Source organism: Erinaceus europaeus, chromosome 2 (assembly GCF_950295315.1).
Source record: "Erinaceus europaeus chromosome 2, mEriEur2.1, whole genome shotgun sequence".
In the NCBI taxonomy this organism is placed as follows: Eukaryota; Metazoa; Chordata; class Mammalia; order Eulipotyphla; family Erinaceidae; genus Erinaceus; species Erinaceus europaeus.
In genome coordinates, this window is record NC_080163.1 from 90218412 (window position 1) to 90242173 (window position 23762).

General features: G+C 37.0%; 1 protein-coding gene across 1 annotated transcript in view; it reads left to right on the forward strand.

Moving 5' to 3' along the window:
• The window catches only part of TLL1 (tolloid like 1), a 248915-nt gene extending 243234 nt beyond the window's left edge, over positions 1-5681 (forward strand). Inside the window, exons 20-21 of the mRNA XM_007524530.2 lie at positions 914-1164; positions 2419-5681. Of these exons, the coding sequence (XP_007524592.1) occupies positions 914-1164; positions 2419-2553 (386 nt within the window). The 3' untranslated portion in view covers positions 2554-5681. The remainder of the gene's footprint in view (positions 1-913; positions 1165-2418) is intronic.
• Positions 5682-23762: the final 18081 nt, after the last annotated feature.

Sequence of the window (23762 nt, forward strand, 5' to 3'; positions counted from 1 at the left end):
AGCAGAGCTAAGAGATACTCTTTCTTAGCAGAGCTAAGAGATACTATTTCTCTCATAAAAATAAACAATATGAAAGAAAAAAAAGATTATGTTAGTGACTGGGGAGGTGGCTGAATGCTCGAGTGCAGTATGTGCATACATGAGTGTGTGTGTGTGTGTGTGTGTGTGTGTGTGTGTGTGTGTGTGTGTGTATTTTACCACTAAGGTTATTGTTGGGGCTAAGTACCTGGACAACTCAACTTCTTGTCGATTTTTTTTCCCCTTTTAGATAGAGGTTGGGAGATAGAGGCAGAGAGATGATGGACACTACAAAACTCCTCTACCACTCATGAAGCTTCCCCCCAATAGATGCTCCCAAGGGGTGACTACTAAGGACTTAAACTGTGGCCCTTGTGTATTCTACCATGTGTATTCTACCAGATGAGCAACCTCTCAGTCCTACTAAGGTCCTACTCAGTCCTACTAAAGATGATGCTATTTTCCTCATGAAGTAGTTTCTTGAGACTACATAATATGAGGGATGACAATAAAAATATTTGTTGAGATTTACTCTGTGGTAGGTATTGTTTAATTTTTTTTTCATGCATTAAGTCCTCAAACATCAATTAGATCATTAGGTACTATTGTTATCACTTGTGCTTTACTCTTGACAACTGTGGACCAGAGAACTGATATCACTTACCTAAGTCACTGAGCTCATAGGTGTTGGAACTGAGATTACAATCCAGCAGTGAATACCCTGGGCATACATTAGTAGCCCATTACACCATCTGATACATCAACTAGGGGAAACATGCCTGACACTGTAAATGAATCCAGATGTTAGAGTGTGGTTGCTCCACAGTGCAGTTGCCATTGAATCTGTTAACGCTTAATATGCTTACTTATTTATTTTTTTTTCTTTCTGTGGCAGAGTGTGGTGGTCGATTGAAAGCAGAGTCAAAACCCAGAGACTTGTACTCACATGCCCAATTTGGTGACAACAACTACCCAGGACAGCTCGACTGCGAATGGCTGTTGGTGGCAGAACGGGGCTCTCGGCTTGAGTTATCCTTCCAGATTTTTGAAGTGGAAGAGGAAGCTGACTGTGGTTATGACTATGTTGAGCTTTTTGATGGTCTTGATTCAACAGCAGTGGGGCTTGGCCAATTCTGTGGATCAGGGGTAAATATCATAGATGCTATGGCATATTCCTATAATAATATTAAGTATCTACATATCTACATGACACAGACATATATATGAATGTACATATATATATACCTTGAATTTCATTGATTTATTAATGATTTATTTTATGAAATTCAATGAATATAGGTTCACAAGCCTATTATGTGCTTAAAAACAGAAAAGAAAAAACAACAACTCTATTTTGTGTATCTTATCACACTTACCAAAGTTGACTCCTCTACCTTTCCACCTCTTCCCCTTGCCCACTGATAACTGCCAGAATCTTCACTGATTCTTAGAATTATTTTTTTTATATTACTAGTTCTTGGTGGACATTTATGACATTTTTTTTTTTTTTTTACAAAATACAGCTATATATTGTTACTAATTCCTTGAGAAATTATAGCACAACTCTTTCATTACCAATTCCTCACTTCCAGTAAAGTTAATGATTAATATTACATGGGGCAGATGAATTTAAAAGTCATAATCTCTTGTTAGTGTCTACATTCTAACTGTTTAATTTGCTTTATTATACAGTCAAATTTAAATATCCGGTAATGTAAAAACTAGATACTTGGGCTGACACAGTGCTTCTGGTAGAGTAGACGCCCTGCTATTTGTGATGCTTTGGCTTCCCCAGGACTCATTGCATGAATATCAATAAGTCTGTTTAATATATATATATATATATATATATATATATATATATATATATATATATATATTGTCTTGAATACATTTGCCCAGATCTTTTAATGTCTACCACGGTCTATTGGTTATGTACCATTATGGAACACCTGTCCAGACAGGCAATAAAATGAAACCAAAAAAGTCTTGCTATTTAGAATATTAAAATAAACATGGGTGGGCAGTTTAGATTCTGGAAGTGACTCTAGCTCAGAACAGGTTCAGAACCAAATTTAGTGTCTCTTCATATTCTCTGAGCCTTGTGTTATTTATTTGTAAATCAACAGAACTTGGCTTAAAACTTTGTGGGAAAATTGCAAGTTACAGAATTTGAAACAGACTCATATAAGTACATTCAAAGAGCAGCTACATCCTGGAACAAGCATGATATTGAGTATGCCACTTGCTTCTTTGAAATGCAAGTATTTTTAATGTGTAAGCAAAAGTACTTATCTTCTTTTCAAGGTTGGTGGAAGGTTTAGATTGTAATAACATATAATTACATTGAAGAAAAAATTGACTATGTATGATTATTTATTTGCTTTTTTTTTGTTTCAGCCACCAGAAGAGATTTATTCAATTGGAGATACAGTTTTAATTCACTTTCACACTGATGATACAATCAACAAGAAAGGATTTCATGTAAGATATAAAAGCATTAAGTATCCAGAGACTGTGCATACCAAAAAATAACATTAAAAACCTCCATCAGAACAAAAAGGAATTTGCATAACTGAAAGAAGACATTTTTTAATAGAAGATATTAGCACAAGTGTTTTATATATTGAGTTTGAACAGAAGAAAATTGTAAGACCAGAATGATTATCTCTGTAATAAAAGAGAGGTTTCCAGCTTACCCTGTTCAGCTTTACCAGGATATTTGGACTTCATGTTGGACAGTATGAATAAACTTGCAGGAAAGGGATCAAGTGTTTCTAAGATGACTGCAGGATTTTTTATTCAGAGCTTGGCATAGACTGTTCAGTTCAGGTTCTGTGACCCTGCAGAATGTACTTTTGAATGATTTTTCAAGATTCAGGAAAAATAAAATGATCTTGCTGCAGGCCATAAACTGGAAAACCCTTTTATCTTAGGGTAATTGTTTTGACCTTTTATCTTGGATAAAATGTAAACCAGATCCATAGAAGTAGTTGTGAAATGAGAGTCTTTTGAGGGTGGTTTGTACTTTGCATATGTGTTTGTCTGATGTTTGAAAACTGGAATATTTCAGCCTCATTATTTTAACTAGCAGACCAGATTAACCTCTTTGAAACACCAATGATCTTGAAACCACTTCATTTTAATGACACATTGATAAATTTGAAATGTTGTTAGTGTCTATTATTGCAGTTAAACTCTTGACATTTTTTTATTTAATTGCTGGAAAATGCCTAGTTGATTAGTAAGCTCAATTTATTTCTGTGGACTTACTACCTTTTCACACCAAATCTAAGAAGCCTTGTGATATCTTAGGAACTTGATGAGGAAAAAAATCACAACAGGTGTGATCAGGGTTCTTTTAAGTGACTGCCTGATGGCTCATACTCAAGTTACCACTGCTGCTATTATCTCTTTTGTTGATCTGTTGTAGTTGTAATTGTTCATGTCATGGTTAATGTTGTATTTAAAAAAAAACAAAACATGAAATGAAGCAGAAGTAGGTCTGGAATGAATTGAAAGATCTCCTTTTTGTCCCCTTTTATTCCTGGTTTTCATTTTTTGTTTTGTTTTGTCTTTTTTTGTTTTTCAATGTAGTGTTGGCAGGGGCAAGTATTTGTTTCTGAAAAACTTTCTATGGTGCTATTCCATAAACATTTTTTAAACAAAGTTTTTGACCTTTGAGCCAACGACCTGGTGACAATGAATGTCTCCCTCTCTGACTGGTGGTATTTGAAGACTAAAGATCTGCTAATAGTATCAAGGGTATATATATCATGGCAAGGGCATCATTTGTTCCATGGAACAACTACTTACAATGCCTTAGAATTCTTGCACATGATAAAACTTATTCTCCCAGAGACACACCTAAGGAAAACGTTGAACATAATAGTAAATGTTAATTAAGAGTTCTATGAAGAAAATCCAATTCCATGACTGAGAACATTGGGTGGCAATATGGTGACCTGCTGGATTTGTAGAAAATGAGTTTTCTGCTTTTAAAGCTATGTGTATTTTTAATATTATTGTATATGTATATGTGAGATTGAGTGACAGATGTTATGAGATCGTCAAAAGTAGTGGGCGGTGGTAAAACTAAACGTTATGTGCCAAGTCCTACTAGAATCCTGTCTGAAGTAATGCTTTTCTTAGAAAGTTTCATGGACAAATAATGGGAACTTCTAATGATTACCAACCCCATTAAAAAAGGTTCTTTAAAGAAATTATATTTTGATATTTTATGTAAATGTGTATTGCTACATGCAATAGCTTTGTTTCTGTTGTATGTCCATGAACATTCACATTAATAAAATTGGGAATTTCACTTCATGTTTTTAAAAGTAAGCTGTTCACACAGATGTAGTTTTTTTTTTTTTTTTTGGTTTTCGTACCATTGTTGACCTGAGAAATCTTTTTCTTGCATATGGATTATAAATTGTAAATACATTTTTAAAACAGCTTTTCATCTTTATTGACTCTTACTTGGGAAATGTATAAGTATTGCCTACAATATCATGATCTTTTGTTAGTAGAACTGATTTCTTCCATTAATTCTTTTTTTTTCCAATAATCTTTAGTTAGCCAAAGTCTATCAAGAGTGAGAAAAAGAGAATTAACATATAGTATACAACATCACACCTAGTCCTATAGTTCTTTTTAAAACTGTATCCTGTCCTCTGAGAGCTGCAACAGTGTTTCCATCTAGTAGTTCAGAAACTGAGACTCAAAAGAGGAATAATATCTCACAGTGTAAAGTTAGGTGTTGAAACCCAACTTTCCTGATTTCAGAATCTGTGCTTATTCTAGTAGAATACAATCCTTACATAAAAGATTTTTTTTAATGTTGAGGCCTTTCTACATAAAGTAAATTAAAGGGTAAACTATAGTTACATTCTTGATAAGTCTTTTGTTCTTTTCAGGAACAGGGTGACAAGTTTGAATTCCAACTTACATATCTTTAGGAACCACAGTTAGTATTAGAAATTAAACAAACAAAAAATTCTGTAATTTGGATTTAGTAAACATGAACCTTGGGTTTAAATAAATACATTATTCTATCTGGCAATGGTAAGAAAAATGCACTGTTTTACTTTAAGAAATATGGGCATTCTGATGGACATCTTATTAAGCCACAATGATCTATATCCAACAAACTGAAAAAGTACAATAGCATTTAAAGGATATATAGAGATATTGCCATAACCTAAGGTCTTCAGTGTGAACAGTATTTTTTATTCTATCTTATGTCAGGTATCAGTTCATTGCATATTTTTATACTAAATCAACTGGCTTAAATATGTTAAACACAATTACAGACAGCTTCAGTTTTGGCTAATGTTATTCTAGGTATTTTATTAAATTAAGTTTGTAAATTATTTTCAATTGCTATATTACTATAATGATGTGTTCTCTGTTTGCCAAAGTTCTAACACCTATACAATATTCATTGAATATACACAGACAAAACCTACTCCTATCTAATATGAATTTGTTAAATTATTTTTTAAAGTTAAGGAGATCATGAAAGATGTACACAAAACAACATTTTGAGAAAAATGGATGTGATTATATTTCTAGAATACTAAATGTCTCCTATCTGTATTCTCTGTATTTTTGCTGTGTAGGATCAGCTTTAATAAAGCACAGTGTGAGATTTAAGTTTAGCACAATTCTTTTTTTTAAACATTTTTTCACTTTAATTCCAATCAAAACTATATTTTTATGGTAAGCCTCAAATGTGAAATTATGTTCTCCTATATAGAAAATCTCTACAAGTATCTAATGAGTAATTACTGTTTTTCAAAAGAGTGAAGTTATTATTTTTAATTAACATATTTGCTAAGTTGTAGTAAACTATGGTCATGGGTAACATTAAAAATAACCTTCATGTAAAGCAACCATCAAAATGTTAGGAAATTTTATTTGGTGATATTTAGAATATGACATTTTCTTTGGAAAATAATAAAAGTCCCATATATCGGGCATGGGGAGGGCAACAGGAAAATTAATTACATCCTAAAGATTTATAACTTGAGTTATAGTAATGCCTTCTATACTATAAGAAAATATAGTTCTATGAGCTTATCAAAAAGAAAACAAATATCTAGTTTATAAATGAATTCAACTTTTAAATGCTACAACACAAATGTTAACAGTGAATAATTAACTTATAGTCTTTCAGAGTTACTACTGTAACACTGAGAAACTTTTATAAAACGTAGGAAACAACTGATGTGGAAATGGATCAGACACATTGTAAAATATTACTTGTTTGTGAACTTCCTTTTGGCATTTGATTTTTTCATTGCTTATTCTTCAACATGCCTACTTTTCTCTTACTAGTAGTTCCTTCAATCTCCTGAACTTACCATGTGATTCAAGTTCTGGACATGATATCTACTCAGATAATGCTGGAATGCCTGAGACTTTAACAAAGTCACAAGGTCCTGAAAACATCTTGCTATACCTATAAACATTCTCATCTAACGTCGGGCTAGCGACGAGAGAGAGAGAGAGAGAGAGATGACCCAGGAACCAAGCTTGTGGTGGCAAGGCCATTCAAATCTTTATTCATCTGAGTGCCCCAGAGTTGGGCGGTAGCACACTTGGTTAAGCCACTTGGCGCAAAAACGCAATGGCCAGAGTCTGCCTTTTGGACCATGTGAGTGCTCCCGGAAGTCAGAAAATGGAAGAGGCAAGTCAGAAACCGAAGTAGCTTGACAATACCATACATGGTTAGCAAAGGGGCTGAGAAAGGTAAAAGGGACTGGGAAAGGTAGGGACTTCCTTAGCAACTGTTGCTAGGGGTTTAACTGGTAGGATCAATAATACCCTGCAGAAAAGAATATATTAAATGAGCAGAATGGGTGGGGAGATAGGGAGGAGGCCTTAAGTCATTTGTAAGACAAAGCAGAAGACTGATATGTAGATAATAAAAGGTCAGGCCATAGTATCAAGGAATGCAGGGTGGAGTAGGGGGAGCTGGCTTAATGTTTTAAGGAATGCCAGGCTCCTGGAGGCAGAAAAATGCATGGTGCTTTGTGAGGCAGGGTGTCTGATAAGACAAGGCAAACCTTGGGGGAGGGTCTCATGTCCCTCCTTGCTGGACCTCTCAGTAGAAAGAGAGAGACTGACAGGATAGATGTGTACCCCTCAGGTAAAGCCCTGCCAGGCTCAACCACATCCTCACAATTTACCTACAATCCAATATTTCAAATCAAAAATCAACACAAATTCTATCTTGGCTGTACCAAATTCTAAGTTGGAAGTTTGTAGGCAGACATATTTCTGGTAGAGCAACAATTAATTTCAAGAATGCCATTAAGATGATTTAAACCGGAAGCTTGCCCAAAAATTATAAACAAAATGAAAGCATTATATATAATAAAGTTCAAAAATGTAAAAATGCTTGGTAGTAGCACACATAGTTGAATGTGCACATTATAGTGAGCAAGGACCCAGGTTCAAGCCCTGGTCCTCACCTGTAGGGCAGAAAGTTCGTAAATGGTGAAGCAGTGTTGCAAGTGTCTCTCTGTCTCTCTCACCCCCTTCCTCTAGATTTCTGTCTCTAGCCAATAAATAAATAAAATAAAATGAAAATAGGGAGTCAGGTGGTAGTGCAGGGAGTTAAGCGCAGGTGGCGCGAAGTGCAGGGACCAGCATAAGGATCCTGGTTCGAGCCCCAGATCCCCACCTGCAGGAGATAGCTTCACAGGTGGTGAAGCAGGTCTGCAGGTGTCTATCTTTCTCTCCCCCTCTCTGTCTTCCCCTCCTCTCTCCATTTCTCTCTGTCCTAACAACAACAACATCAACAATAATAACTACAACAATAAAAACAACAAGGACAACAAAAGGGAAAATAAAAATAATAAAATTTAAAATAAAATAAAATAAAAATAAACACCATTCCCACCACCAAAAGACTGTGACCCATCCCTCCCACCCACTCCCACCCGCCACTGGCCCAGGAAGCTGCATGTCTACCCCTCACCACAGGGCTTTTACTTTGGTGCCCTACTTACAATTTGGTCAGGTCCTGCTTTTAGTTTCCCTTTCAGATCTTCTTCATCAACTTCTGTTTATGAGTGGGATCATCCCATACTCATCTTTATCTTTCTGACTTAGCTCACTTAACATAATACCTTCTAGCTCTGTCCAAGATGGGTCAGAGAAGGTGGGTTCATTGTTCTTGATAGCTGTATAGTATTCCGTTGTGTATATATGCCACAGCTTTCTCAGCCACTTATTTGTTGTTGGGCACCTGGGTTGCTTCCAGGTTTTAGCTATTATGAATTGTGCTGCTATGAACATAGGAGTACACACCTCTTTTTGGTTGGGTGTTATGGAGTCCTTGGGGTATAACCCCAGGAGAGGAATTACTGGATCATATGGAAAGTCCATGTCTAGCCTTCTGAGAGTTTTCCAGACTGCTCTCCACAGAGGCTGGACCAATTTACATTCCCACCAGCAATGCAAGAGGGTTCCTCTGTCCCCACAACCTCTCCAGCATTTGTTGCTGCTGTCCTTTTTGATGTATGCCGTTCTTACAGGAGTGAGGTGGTGTCTTAGTGTTGTCTTAATTTGCATTTCTCTGACAATCAGTGACCTAGAGCAGTTTTTCATATGTTTGTTACCCTTTTGGATCTCCTCTGTAGTGAATGTTTTGTTCATATCATCTGCCCATTTTTTGGATGGGGTCATTTGATTTTTTGGTGCTAAGTTTGCTGAGCTCTTTATATATTTTGGTGATTAGTTTCTTGTCTGATGTATGGCATGTGAAGATCTCCCATTCTGTGAGGGGTCTCTTTGTTTGTTTAGTAGTTTCTTTGGATGTGCAGAATGGTGTTTATGTACACTCCTAGCAAAATGTAGTCATATAAATCACTAGTTAATTAATATGAGAGGGGGAAAATCAATTGTATGTCTCAAAGTTTTTCAAAACACAAACTGAATATTTTTAATATATAGGCTGTGTATTTGATATGTGGACTCTCTTAAAAGCCTAGACCAAGTAGATCAGAAGCATCCAATAGCATAGCTATATAAAAGATACTGGGTACTGTACAGTAAACCCTAACAAAAGGACTTTTCAAAGTTAACCCAATAACCAAATAATGTGATGATAACATTAACTACCGATTGTCTTTTTGAACCCTAAGACAGCAGGAACCTCACATCTCCACTATAGAGCCCCTACTTCACCCAGTCCTGGAACCCTTGGACAGGGCCCACTTTCCCGCATGCCTCTCCTAATCCATATCAAATAATATTGCATCCGCCGATCACAACCTAACCAACACAACGATTGCCATATCAACATGCTTCACTTCAGACTGTTTCCAGAGACTTCAGGTGTGGAATGACAACCCTTCAGCTTCATTACTCAGGTGAGATCTTTCCTTTCATAGTACACTCTAATTCCATCTCTGGTGGTTCACTTTCTAACAAAGTCCCATAACCTAGATATACACCAGTTTCTGTGAGAGAGAGCTTATGTTCATACGTATCCATAAACTACTGTAAAATATATACCTGAAAGCAGAAGTACACTAGAGTTTGCAGTGAGTACCTCCCTAACACTTCCTCTCCACTATCCCAAGCTTTGGGTCCATGATTGCTCAATAACCTGTTTGGCTTCGTATGTTAACTCTCTTTTCAGTCACCAGGTTCCAGATGCCATCAGGATGCTGGCCAGGCTTCCCTGAATGAAGACCTCACCAATGAGTCCTGGAGCTCCGCTTCCCCAGAGACCCACCCTACTAGGGAAAGAGAGAGGCAGACTGGGAGTATGGACTGACCAGTCAAAGCCCATGTTCAGCGGGGAAGCAATTACAGAAGCCAGACCTTCTACCTTCTGCATCCCACAATGACCCTGGGTCCATGCTCCCAGAGGGATAGAGAATGGGAAAGCTATCAGGGGAGGGGGTGGGATATAGAGATTGGGTGTTGGGAATTGTGTGGAGTTCTACCCCTCCTACCCTATGGTTTTGTTAATTAATCCTTTATTAAATAAAATAAAAATAAAGTGTAAGCATACCCTGATAGAACATTTAATGGATGTTCCTTAGAGGATTATATACTCCATAAAAACTAATTGTAGGAGAATTTTCATGGGGACCTAATATTCAGTAAACACTTCAACACTACTGATTGTGTTTGGATTCTTCAGAAATAAAAGGCCTCATAAATTTCGTCACTTGCAAACCAAAAGGCAGAATATAACAACGTTTCTTATTCACATGTTTATTCTACTTACTTAATAAGTATTTGCTTGATGCCTACTAATATTTCAAGTACTGTGCTCAATGTCAGGAATTTAATGAGAGGTTTGAAAAAGTCATTCTTTGCTTTTGTGAAAGTTAAATTCTAGTTTGGAAAAGTATACACTAATTAAAGCCAAAGATAGAGAAGGTTGGGAGATAGCTCAGTGGTAGAGAATATACTTTACTATGCACCAGGACCTGGGTTTGAGTTCCCGGCCACCATATTAGAGCACTTGGATGGGGAAGATTTATGAATGGTCCTCTTTCTCTCCTCTCAGCCTCTCCTTCTGTATCTCCCTCTTTCCCTTTGTCCCTCTCCAATTCTGGGAGTAGTATAATAATGCAGACACTCAATCCCAGTGAAACAATAGCCCTAGTGACAAAAAAGTCAATCACAGAAAATCACAAATGCAATATTAATGATGCATGTGCACTTGCTACCATTTGGGAGACTCAGTATTTTCCATAGTGTCGGGACCTGATGGGGTCCCAGCTTCTTAGTCGAGTCAAGCTGGCTGTCCCACTCTGTTGGGCACCAGAGTAGGGGGCTGAAAAGGTCAAACCAAGGGCAGCAGGGGGCAAGTATGCTGGGGTCTTTCCCTGCAAATCAAGGACGAAGCCAAGAATCACTCAGGACACTATTTGCTTATGAATAGTGCATTTATTGTATGGCAAGCAAGGGTTTTTATAGGTTGGGGAAGGGGGAAGAACATGATGGCTATGACCTATCTTTATATGGGAATATTAAGGGAAGAGGGGGCCGCTGGGGGCCTTCAGAGACAGTTACCCTATGTTCAGGAGAATGGGGAAACAGGGAAGTGGTGAGAGGGCTTCCAATAACTAAGTAAGCGGGCCAATAGTGGTTATGTGAATAGAATGCATTGTTAAGCAGGAGGGATTTAAACCAAATGAAACAGAAAAGGTTTTTAGAAGTAGAATTAAAAGCATATCAACACCTGATGCCAGCACTTGTAGTGATTGATATATTCTTATGTTTCTAACAGTAATATAGGAATTTATTTTTTTTCAATTAATGTTAACCTAGCCTGTCAAAAGAAAAAAAAAAAAGAAAAAGGAGTGGATATTTATAGTTGTAGTGTGACTTGTGGAAGTATGGGATACCTCATTGCTTCATTTCACTGTTTGCTTCCATCTCCAAGCCAACAAATCTTGTTTAATTGTTTCTAAATACTCTAAGATGCCCTCCCCCCTCAACAGCATGTTCACAGATGAAAGCATTGTATAGGCATAGTTTGGAGGCCAGAGAGAGTCTCTCACTGGCTATGGTGCCTACGTTGCCATACATTCAGCACTGGTTCGGGTCCTTTGCACCACATGGGATTTTGCTTTTGCAACAGAAAAGGCTTTGGTGCTATGATGCCTCTCCCTCCATTTCTTTGCAGAAAAAAAAAAAAGTGGATCAGAGCAGTGAAGTAGACTGTAAGCAAGTTTCAGCAAAAAATAAATGTAAAATAATACAAAGACTTGCAACCAGGACATAACATCAAAATTAAAAAAAAAAAAAAAAACTACAAAATGTCCATATAAGTAAGTGTAAGTCAAAATAACAAGTAGAAGAAGGACTTCAGATATTAAGATTATGAAGTATACACTGGATCTTAAATGTTTTAAGCACAAAAAAGAAATGCAGGGAGTCAGGCTGCAGTGCTGAGGGTTAATCGCAGATGTTGCAAAGCACAAGGACCGGTGTAAGGATCCCAGTTCGAGCCCTGGCTGCCCACCTGCAGGGGATTCACTTCACAAAAGGTGAAGCAGGTCTGCAGGTGTCTTCCTCTCCCCCTCTCTGTCTTCCTCCATCTCCATTTCTCTCTGTCCTATCCAACAAAGACGACAACAATAATAATGCCTATAACAATAATACAACAAGGGCAACAAAAGGGAATAAATAAATAAATAAAAGAGTGAAAGGAATAAAAAAAAAGAAAAAGAAATGCAATTGTGAGATGAACATACTAGCTAATAATACAGTGATAATAATCTCAGAATATATAAAGTTAATGCAATGCTTCTTAAATACATACAATGGTGTACGTCAACTATGTATGAATGAAGCTGGAAAAGCTAAAAATGAATAGAGAAAAAAGTTTGCTTTAAAAATAGTTAGAAGCTAAAAGAACAGCTAAATTGGGGGTTGGCCAGTGGCACACTTGGTAAAGTGGAAAATTACCATGTGCAAGAAGCAGGGTTCAAAGCCCAGCACCCCACTTGCTGGGAAGACCCTAGGGAAGTAGGGTTGTAGGTGTCTATCTTTCTGTTTCCCTAACTCCCCCTCCTTTTACAATTTCTCTCTGTCCTATCAAATAAAGTGGAATGGGGAAGAAAAAAAAAGGCTACCAGGAGCACTGGATTTTTTGGCACAGAGCCCCAGAGATAACCCTGGTGTCAACAAAACAAAACAAAACAAAACAAAAGTTAGATTTTCTTTCAGTTATTAGCACTGCATTTAAGGTTCAATTGACACACTGTTTTAATTTCAACTAGAAGTTACCTGATGAAAGCATCTTTTCATGACATGTCTAGGATATAGTGAAACTAAAGAAAGACCTTGCTTACAAATGGACTACTAAAGATAGATTTTACCATATAATGGACCTGATAAAAAGCATGGTGGTCCAGGTTTTGTTTTCTTTCCAATTTGCTTCATAGAATTCACAAAGTTTTTAGTATAAACACAGACCTTGTAGTCTTGACTATTCCAAAGGCCAGCATCTTAGTGTTTCCTAATTCTTTTGCTTTGTTTTGTTTAATGTTGAAGTCACTTTGCTTTATAATGTCCTGTGGGTTTCAATGTTAAGTATTATAGCTTGACATCTGTATGTGATATATTATAATCTCCACTAAAAATCTACTTTCTGTTCACCTCCTTTCAAGTGTCCCTTTACGATTTCCAGAAGATGGTGGACTGAGAAGCTGCTAGTGGTTTGAGCTCTGACCACATCTCCTGGAAACGGTAGGATTTTCTGCCTTTAGTAGGCCAGTCAATAAGGGGTCCTAGCGGTGACACCAAGGAGGTGACTATAACTTAATTTGGGTTAAGAAATAGAGTAGAAAAAAAGGGAAAATAAATTTTTTTCCTTTTAATTATTAAGCACAACTCCTCCCCCTTCCCCCCATAACCAGTCCCTGGGGACCCCTAGCAGGTTCCCCTGCTGAGCTTCTGTCTTTACCAAATTCCTATCCCACCAGGGAGTATCATTCATTCTAAGTCTATACCCTTCTGAAACCTCTGGCCTTTTTTCTTTCTAAGTAGCCAACCCCCCCACCTCACCCCGCATAGCTAATTAAATAATTAAAAATGAATAAATTAAAAAAAAACCTTTCCTTTCACTACTCTTTTATGACTGTTCTTTTTCTTATCTTTTTCTTTTTTTTCTCTCTCTCTTTCTTTTTTTTCCTTTCTTTTTCTCATTCTTGTCATCCTTTCTCCTTAGTCTGACAGCTTCCAAAGCCAAACAGCCCCAGCTCCCACACCACCAAACAGTGTGCTTTTTTGAATTCACTGATACACATTTGGGAATTATTTTGGGGAAGAATTCTGACTCAGTGTGGACTCTCACTGCGAGTGTCTCTGCTCAACTTCCCTTCCTCCTTTAGCCACCCTAGAATATACAGTGGATAGTAGATTTGAATAACTGTCTATTTCAGCTATCCTTGTCTAGTCCTGAGGTTTTTTTTTGTTTGTTTCTTTGTTTTTTCTCATTCTTAACAATCAGCTGCCTCTGATCACAAGGTTTGAGGTAATCTGGGAAAGGGTTTTTATTTTATTTTTTTTTTACCCTGCTCTATTTTACTATTAATATTATATAAAGGCATATATCTTCCCCCCCCCCCCTTTAGGTTGATCAGAATTTACTCTTAGCATATATTTCAGTGCTAGGGTAGTGGGCATCTTATCTATTGTGGGAGGAACTTATCTCCTTAATCCTACCTCCTATACCCTCCCTCCCCCTCCTAGCTAATCAAAATAATTAAATTAAATTAAAATAAAATAAAATAAAACCTTTCCTTTCACTGCTTTTTAATTACAACTCTTTTTCTTATCTTTTCCCTTTTCTCTAGCTTGTCTCTTCTTTCTTTTTCTTTTCTTTTTTTTTTTTATCTTGTCATACACTTCTTCCTTCCTTATTCTTTGCCTTTCTGAATTTGTGAATTATTTTGGGGGAGAAATCAGAGTCAGAGTGGACTCTCTATGTGTGTATCTTTGCTCTAGTTCCCTTTCCTCTCTTGTTACCCCTAGAATATACAGTGGATAGTAGATTTGCATAACTGTTTATTCTTGCTATCCCTTCTTTCTTTTCTCTTTCTTATTCACTGGGATTTGGTTACTATTCTTTCACGGACTGGAGAAATTGCTTGGCTAACTGGTAATGATTAAACTGCTTCAATACTTGCTTCAGTTGTTACTGTAATTCCTGAGGTTGATGAGTGCAATTGTCATAAAGGTATTTAGTACAGTGTTACTTGTACTCCACTGAGGAACAACAGAACATAAAAAAAAGAAACACAAAAATAAAAAAAAAATGGGTAGATCAAAAACAAATAAAACTGCTACTCCAATGAATGAAGACAAGAGCCCAGAAGAAACTACAAATCAGCCAGAAGTAACCATAGATAAGAAAAGTATGCAAGCAATAATAAACTTATTAATCACAGAAATGAAAACAACATTGGAGGAAAGGAGTGGCAGTATTAAGGAAACAACAGTTGAGACCCCCAAGGAAAATACTGATTATCTTGAGGCAATTAGAGAACTGAAAGCTGAAATAGCTGTAATGAAGAAAGAAGCTGAGGCAAGGGAAAGTAGACTAACAGAAGCAGAAAACAGAATTAGTCAGACAGAGGATGAGTTAGAGAAAATGAAGAAAGAGGTGAAAGAGCTTAAAAAGAGATTGAGAGACACTGAAAGCAACAACAGAGACATATGGGATGAGCTCAACAGAAGTAACATTCTCGTAATTGGCCTGCCAGAGGAAGAAAGAGAGGAAGGGGAAGCAAACATTCTAGAGGAAATAATACAAGGAAACTTCCCAGACCTGAATAACAGAAAGGATATCAAGGTGCAAGAGGCCTAGAGAGTACCAAACAGAATCAACCCAGACCTGAAGACACCAAGACACATCATAGTCACAATGAGAAGAAGTAAGGATAAAGAAAGGATCCTAAAGGCTGCAAGAGAGAAACAAAAAGTCACATACAAGAGAAAACCCATAAGATTATCTGGAGATTTCTCCACTCAAACTCTAAAAGCCAGAAGGGAATGGCAAGATATCTATCGAGCCCTGAATGAAAAAGGGTTTCAACCAAGGATAATATATCCTGTTAGACTTTCATTCAAACTAGATGGAGGGATCAAAACCTTCTTAGACAAACAACAATTAAAGGAGGCAACCATCACCAAGCCGGCCCGGAAAGAGGTTCTAAAAGACCTCTTATAAACACGAACATCACTATAATACTTGCAATATATCAGAGCAAACAATTTTTTTTTAACAATGGCACTACAATACATTAAATCCATAATATCAATAAATGTCAATGGCTTAAACTCACCCATCAAAAGGCACAGGGTGGGGGGATGGATCAGAAAACATAAACCAACCATATGCTGCTTGCAAGAATCCCATCTGTCACAACAAGATAAACACAGACATAAAGTGAAAGGATGGCAAATTATCATACAGGCTAACGGACCACAAAAAAGGGCAGGAATAGCCATTCTCATCTCAGACACGATAGATTTTAAATTAAATCAAGTAATAAAAGATAGGCAAGGACATTACATAATGATTAGAGGATCAATCAGCCAAGAAGACTTAACAATTATTAACATCTATGCACCCAACGAGGGACCATCTAAATACATTAAGCACCTACTGAAAGAATTTCAAAAATACATCAATAGTAATACAATAATAGTGGGAAACTTCAATACCCCACTCTCACACTTAGACAGAGCAACAAAGCAGAGAACCAATAAAGATACAAGAGAATTGAATGAAGAGATTGACAGACTACACCTCTTGGACATTTTCAGAGCCCATCACCCCCAAAAACTGGAATACACCTTCTTTTCAAATCCACATAGCACATACTCAAGGACAGACCACATGTTAGGCCAGAAAGACAGCATCAATAAATTCAAGAGCATTGAAATCATCCCAAGTATCTTCTCAGACCACAGTGGAGTAAAACTAACATGTAACAACAAACAGAAAATATTAAAAGTCACAGAATTTGGAAACTAAACAACATACTTCTTAAGAACCACTGGATCAGAGACTCACTCAAGCAGGAAATTCAAATGTTCCTGGAAACAAATGAAAATGAGGACACAACCTATCAAAATATTTGGGACACAGCTAAAGCAGTACTGAGAGGGAAACTTATAGCCATACAATCACATATTAAACACCAAGAGGAATCTCAAATGAAGGATCTTACTGCACACCTCAATGACTTAGAGGAAGAGGAACAAAGGAACCCTAAAGCAACCAGAAGGACAGAAATCACTAAAGTTCGAGCAGAAATAAACAACATCGAAAATAAAAGAACCATACAAAAGATCAATGAAGCCAAATGTTGGTTCTTTGAAAGATTAAACAAAATTGACAAACCCCTAGCCAGACTCACCAAACAAAAAACAGAGAAGACTCAAGTGTCCCATTACCTGCCTTCCCCTAAGTACTAGTTCTTTAGCTATTTTCTTAAATACTTCTCATGACATTTCTTAGTTGAATAGGTATGAGAAACACTGTATTTATTAACACACAATTTGAAGCTATCTGCTATTTCTGTCATGACTGTTTTACTCCAGCTGTTTTTAATATTATAAAAGTTTTTAAAAACCTGAATGATTATTATTATAGAAAGATAGAAATTTAATGTTGAAAGATGTCAGAGCAAAGCTCAAAGCAGTTGGGATTATTAGTGGATGAAATACCTGCAGACCTGTTTTACCGCTAGTGAAGCAACACCTCCCCCTGCAGATAGGGAGCGAAGGCTCGAACCTGGGTTCTTGTGCTTAGTAGTATGTGCTTAACTGTCAAAATTTATTGGTTTTAAGTGCAGGAGATGACTAACGGACCACCCAGCTTTAGCATTTCGTGGAGCCAGGCAAGGAACCTGAAACCTCTAGAGACCCTGGCATGCAAATTATGTACTCTGACAAACTGAGCTATATCTCTAGCCAGTCTGGAATTGGAAATCCCTAGTGATGACAAAAACAGAAGAAAAAAAATAAACAAACAAAAAGAGATATCCTAAAAGAATACAGATTTACAGTTGACTCAGGATAAATTAAGTGTTTATTTTATAGTCACAAAAGTAACATCTGTAATATGTGCAGTGAAATATAAATGCCTCAGTGATTCGGTATCTGAGACAAAAGTTTGCATTCAGTGACATGTGCAGAGCTTTTTTACTCCAGGAAAATGAGAGAAGTTAAACAGCGAAAGGAAACACTCAGACAAGTCAGGGGTTCAGTTTCAAAAAAAGTTGTGTAAAGTAAGTGACCCTTTCTGAGTGGTTGTGAAGCTTCATTCAGTCAAACTGTACTTTCACATTGGAATACTGATTAGTTTTTAGGTGAAGGTCATAATAAAGTGTTGGCTGGTGTTTGGGAATAAACTCAGTGTAAATTTCTGGTTGCGGAATTTCTGGTTTCCTTTCTGAGTAAAGTGGATCCGCAGCCCAAGATCAGTTCTTGGAAAATAATAGCAGGTGTGGATTACTGGAAGGAAAATTATGGATATGCAAGAGAAAAGGCTCACAGAATAGGTAAAAAAAAGATTCAATATGTTTTGATTGCCACAATATTTTGGATTCTTTTTTTCTTTCTTTCTTTCTTTTTTTTTTTTTTTTTATTGCTGTCAGGGTTATTGCTGGGGCTCAAGTGCAGACACTATAAATTCACAATACCCAGAGGACATTTTTCCTTTTTTTTCCCTTTCAATTATACTTGATAGGACAGAGAGAATTTGAGAAGGATGGAGAGACAGAAAAGGAGAAAGATAGACATCTGCAGACCTGCTTCAAAGCCAGTGAATCTTCTCCCCAGCAGGTGGACAGCAGGGCTTGAACCTGGATCCTTCCGCACATTAATATGTGCTTTTAAGTGGGTACATGACTGCCTGACCCCCTGTATCACTTTCTATCTGATGAAATATTAAACAAATCACGTTTAAGTGGTTATTACTGTAATAATTGGTAATTAACAAAAATAACTATTTACAAAATCCAAAGTTATTTGTACTCTATTGTATTAAAGACTGTAATATGTAAATACAAATATTTTAGAAAGAATAGACATGGGGGGCTGAGTAGTAGAGCACCTGGTTGAGTGCACATGTTATAATATGCAGGGACCAAGGTTCAAGCCCCAGTCCCCACCTGCGTGGGTAAACAAAAGACTATGTCCCATCCCACCCACCCACCTCCACCCCGCCCCTGCCACCCTGGGAAGCCTAATGTCTACCCTCCCTCTCATAAGTGGTAAAGCAGCAGGTGTCTTTCTGTCTCTGACCCTCTGTATTTCCCCTTCCCTCTTGATTTTTGGCTGTCTATATCCAATAAATAAAGAAAATAAAATAAATAAATAAATAAATAAATTCAAGGTCATACCAATAGGGATGCAGAGTTTATACACGATCCTGTGCTAAATATGCAGAGACAGGCTCTATATCAGATTGATGGGGTTTATAGTTCACAGTAGTTATATACTTTTCCATATTTGGGAGCTACTCCCTGCTCTAATTCAGCTTTCTAGTCCTATTCCCAACTTTGATACCATCTTTCCAGACAATAGTTTTAGCCCACTTGCATGTTAGCTGCCAGGCTCAGGAAAAAATTAATAAAGTCATGGGCCTCTTTGAATATACCTAAAACAGACTGTCTAACTTCTTCCAACATGAAGATCCCAGAACTTATCTGCTATATTCTTATCTTTATGTTCTTGATTATTAAACAATTTGTTCTGTTTTATATCTTAATGATTTTCAGTCACCAAGTTGCAAATGCTACCATGACACCAACCTGACTTCTCTGGGCAGACAACCTCACCAATGTGTCCTGGAACCCCACCTCCCCAGAGCCCTGCCTCACTAGGGAAAGACAGAAATAGGATGGGGGTATGGAATGACCTATCAAAGCCCATGTCTAATGGAGAAGCAATTACAGAAGATAGACCTCCCACTTTTTCTGCACTCCATAAAGATCTTTGGTCTACTCACAGAAGGACAAAGAATAGGAAACCTTCCATTGGAGGGGATGAATATGAAACTCTGGTGGTGGGAATTGTACCATCTTATCTCACAATCTTGTTGATTATTATTACATCATTAGTAAAAATAAATAAATACATAAATCTTTTTAAAAAAGAAAATACATAGACATAAGAATTTTTAAAAAGATATTACTACAGATGATTTAGTAAAACGATAGGATATAACTGACTATACATCTTTAGGAATAAAATGGTGCTATTTTATTTTGTTTTTTCTTATTGTTAGTCACTAAATGATGAGTCACCACAATTTATTTAGTGTTAACACAATGTTATTATTCTACATAATGAAAATTTAAATTTTCTCAATTACTTGTATTAAAATATATGATTATTCTTAGGGATACACATCTATCATCTAACTATCTAACTTCTCTACCATATATCACCTATTTATATACGTAGACATAAGAAAAACATATATACTAAAACATATAGCTTGTTTTTGTAGCTAGTCTCTATCTCCAATTAATTATTGCTTTACTGATTACTTACTGTATTTAACTGCCCAAGTATATTTTAAAAAGTTAGTGTAAGTTATTCAGAAGAGTTTACTTTTCACTTTTTATTTTATTTCCGTAAAAGGTCAATGTTATTTTTAGCTGGTGAAGTGCAATCAATCTTCATCTTCTGAGATCAGGCGTATTCAGGGTAGTATGGCCGTAGACAATCTTCATCTTCATAATTGATATTTTTAAAGATAATTTCTAGTTGAATAAGAATGTTCTGTCATCACTTCAGCTTTACAATTCCAGAATGACTTTTGCAGTCAAAAACAGAGATACCACAGCACTGAAAAATGTGATGGGAGCCAGGTTCCAACCTGATTTGAATACAAGACAAACAAACTGCACTACCCAGGCAAGCGATTTCATATGTGCCGAATATTATTTTCTTAAAATTATGCACAATTTATTGAAAAGTGTACCAAAATCATCTGTAATTTTATGCTAACATGCATTAATCTCTTTCCAAGTGTCATAAAATTTATGTTATTTAACTACATTTACCTTTATGGCATTCCCACCATAGACATACTATTACTCTACTCATTTTTACAACTTGAAAAAAGTATGTATATTTAAAATAGTAAGTTCTTCTTCTAGCATTTGCCCTTCTTCTGTAGCCAGTCAACAGCATCAGGTTGAGCCTGATGTAAAGTTTCGAGACCTCTTTTGAATATGGAGAGGTGACAGTCGTTGACTATGTGGGTCATTGTCTGTAGCCGCAGGGGCAGTTCGGGTCGTCTCTGGCTCCCCAGCGATGGAACATAGCGGTGCACTGGCCATGGCCTGTTCGATAGCAACTGAGGAGGGCCCAATCATAACATGCTAGGTCAAAGCCGGGTTGACGCTTGCAGGGGTCTGCGATGAGGTGTTTGTTCTTTACCTCAGCTGACTGCCAGCTCTGTTTCCAAGAGACTGGAACAGAGAAGTTCAGTGTAGGCATAGGGGACCAGATTGAGTGACGAGACATCAAGCATTGGACAGGGTGGGCGAAGATATACGCGTATATTGGCAGGTCCGGTCGAGCGTAGATGTGGGAAATGAACTTAGATGATGCCGCATCCTGACGAATATCTGGCGGGGCGATGTTGCTAAGAACTGGCAGCCATGGAAGCGGGGTGGAACGGATGGTTCCAGAAAGTATCCTCATGGAGGAATATAATTTGGAATCGACCAAGTGGACATGGGGGCTACGGAACCATACTGGGGCACAGTATTCTGCAGTGGAATAGCATAATGCCAGAGATGATGATCATAGTGGAAGCGCTCGCGCCCCATGAGGAGCTGGACAGTCTTGCAATGATGTTATTCCTCACGCCCACCTTTGCTGCAGTTTTTATGAGATGTTTGTGAAATGACAGAGTGCGATCGAGAGTAACGCCAAGATAGACTGACTGGGGATAACAGCTCATTCTCAGTCTATCACAGATTATAACTGAGTTATTTTCCATAAGCTATTTATTTAATATAGCACAGTTTTCTTTTTTCTCTGGTGACTTACATACATTGATAATTCATAACTTCTTTTAATCTTGTGTTTGTTAGTAGATCAAAGTTTATTTAAGATATGTATATGGGACCTGGGAGGTAGCGCAGCTGGCTAAGGGCACATGGTGTGTAAAGAGAACCTACCGGGGTAAGGATCTGGGTTTGAGCCCTTGGCTGCCCACCTGCAGGGAGGTTGCTTCACAAGTGGTGAAGCAGGTCTGCTGGTGTCTACCTTTCTCTCTTTCTCTCTCTCTTCCCCTCCTCTCTCTATTTCTCTCTGTCCAATCCAACAATAATGACATCAATAAAAACAATAATAATAACCACAATGATAGAACAAGGGCAACAAAGGGGAAAAAAAGTAGCCTTCAGGAGCAATGGATTCATGGTGCAGGCACTGAGCCCCAGCAATAATCCTGGAGGCAAACAAAATGTATATAAGTGAGATTGAGGAAAGTTTTAAGAAATTCTGAATGCGTTTGAGAATAATACTTGATAAGTGAAGCATAACTATAAATAGTAATATAATTCTCCTTTCACTATACTTACCAAATTAGGAGATCACTTAGTATAAGATGTGAGCAATATTATCTTTAATCAGATCACAATTAATCTTTAATTCTACTCTATATTTCAATACTGGGTATAGTCTTTAAAATATATGTGTATGGGTGTCAGGTAATGGTATACCCAGTTTTGCATACCCTTGAAGCTCAAGGGTCCAGGTTCACCCCCACATTCCCCACCTGAAGGGAGATGCCTCAGGAGCGACAAAACTGGTCTGCAGTGTCTATCTTTTCTTTCTTTCTCTCCCTTCCCCCTCTTCTCTCAACTTCTCTCTGTCCTATCCAATAAAATGGAAAAATAGATGCCAGGAGCAGTGGATTTGTAGCACCAGCACCAAGCCCCAGAAAATAGCTCTGATAGCAAAAAAAAAAAAAAAAAAGCGTGTGTGTGTGTGTGTGTGTGTGTGTTTATCAAATACACTTTGGAATTTGTTTTGAAACATTTGTCTTGCCTTCTTTGGTAGAGGTTATTGAAGTTTAAGCTCCCTGTTTCCTTTTAATTTGGCTTATTAAGAATTAATACTAACCAATATGAGGTGTATCAGTCTATATCACTATATAAACTAACAGGTTAAGTGTGATAATGTAGGAACCCATCTTCACATGGAACTGGCACCTTCCACGTATATAAGCATTAATATCACTTCTTTATGTTCTCAACCTGGGTATCAAACTGTCAACTATTTAAAAAATACTTTGAGACCAGTATGCTGAAACAGAAATTAACATTCAGTGTAATTCTTTTTCTTTAGATGACAGAATACCTTCTCCAGTTGTGTAAGCCCAGGTAGAAGATCATAAAGTGTTCTTCCACTTTACATTTCATATCTAATTTAGTATCAAGAGCTGTCTAGTATAGACCAGTGTTGCATTAATTAAAAATTCTAAAAGTACTGACAATGTTACCTAAAAAATATCTCTCTCAATCTGTTGCTTCTCTCTACTTCTGTTGTTACCAACCTAGAGCAAGCTATTGCCATACCTTACCCACCCCTTTGTAAGAGCTAAGTTTGTGCCAGTATTACAAACACTTTACAGATAGTAACTTTTAAAACTCCTCTTCTACAAATCTAGTATTAATGCTAATCTTTATTTCACCCATACATTAACTGGTTTCCTATCTGGTTACAACGAGTAACTTGAAGAGCTGGGATTTGAACCAAGTCTATCACACCACATTATGGATTCTAATTGAGAAAATAAAACATTTTATTGTTCTTGAATTCTACCAAAAAGTGCATCATGAATATTTTCATTGAAGTTATCTGGAATATACAATTTATAAAATGTATATTTTATGAATATATAATAAATAAGGAATAAATAATGCATATTTATTACTTATAAAATGGAAAGTAAATTCTTTTTATTATATTGAAGTGCTTTTAATTTAGATGCTGAGCAAAGGGAGAATATAACACTGATATTTTAAAAAATCTTATGGGGGATTAATGATTTTCAGTCAACAGTAAATACAGTTTTGGGTACATGTTTAAAATTTCTCAATTCTTTGCAAAACACTCTACCCCCCCCCTCCTAGGTCCTCCTCCACCATTGTACACTGAACCTCAAACCCCACCCTGCATATCCCTGCATTTCCCTGAGTCCCCCCCCAAGTCCT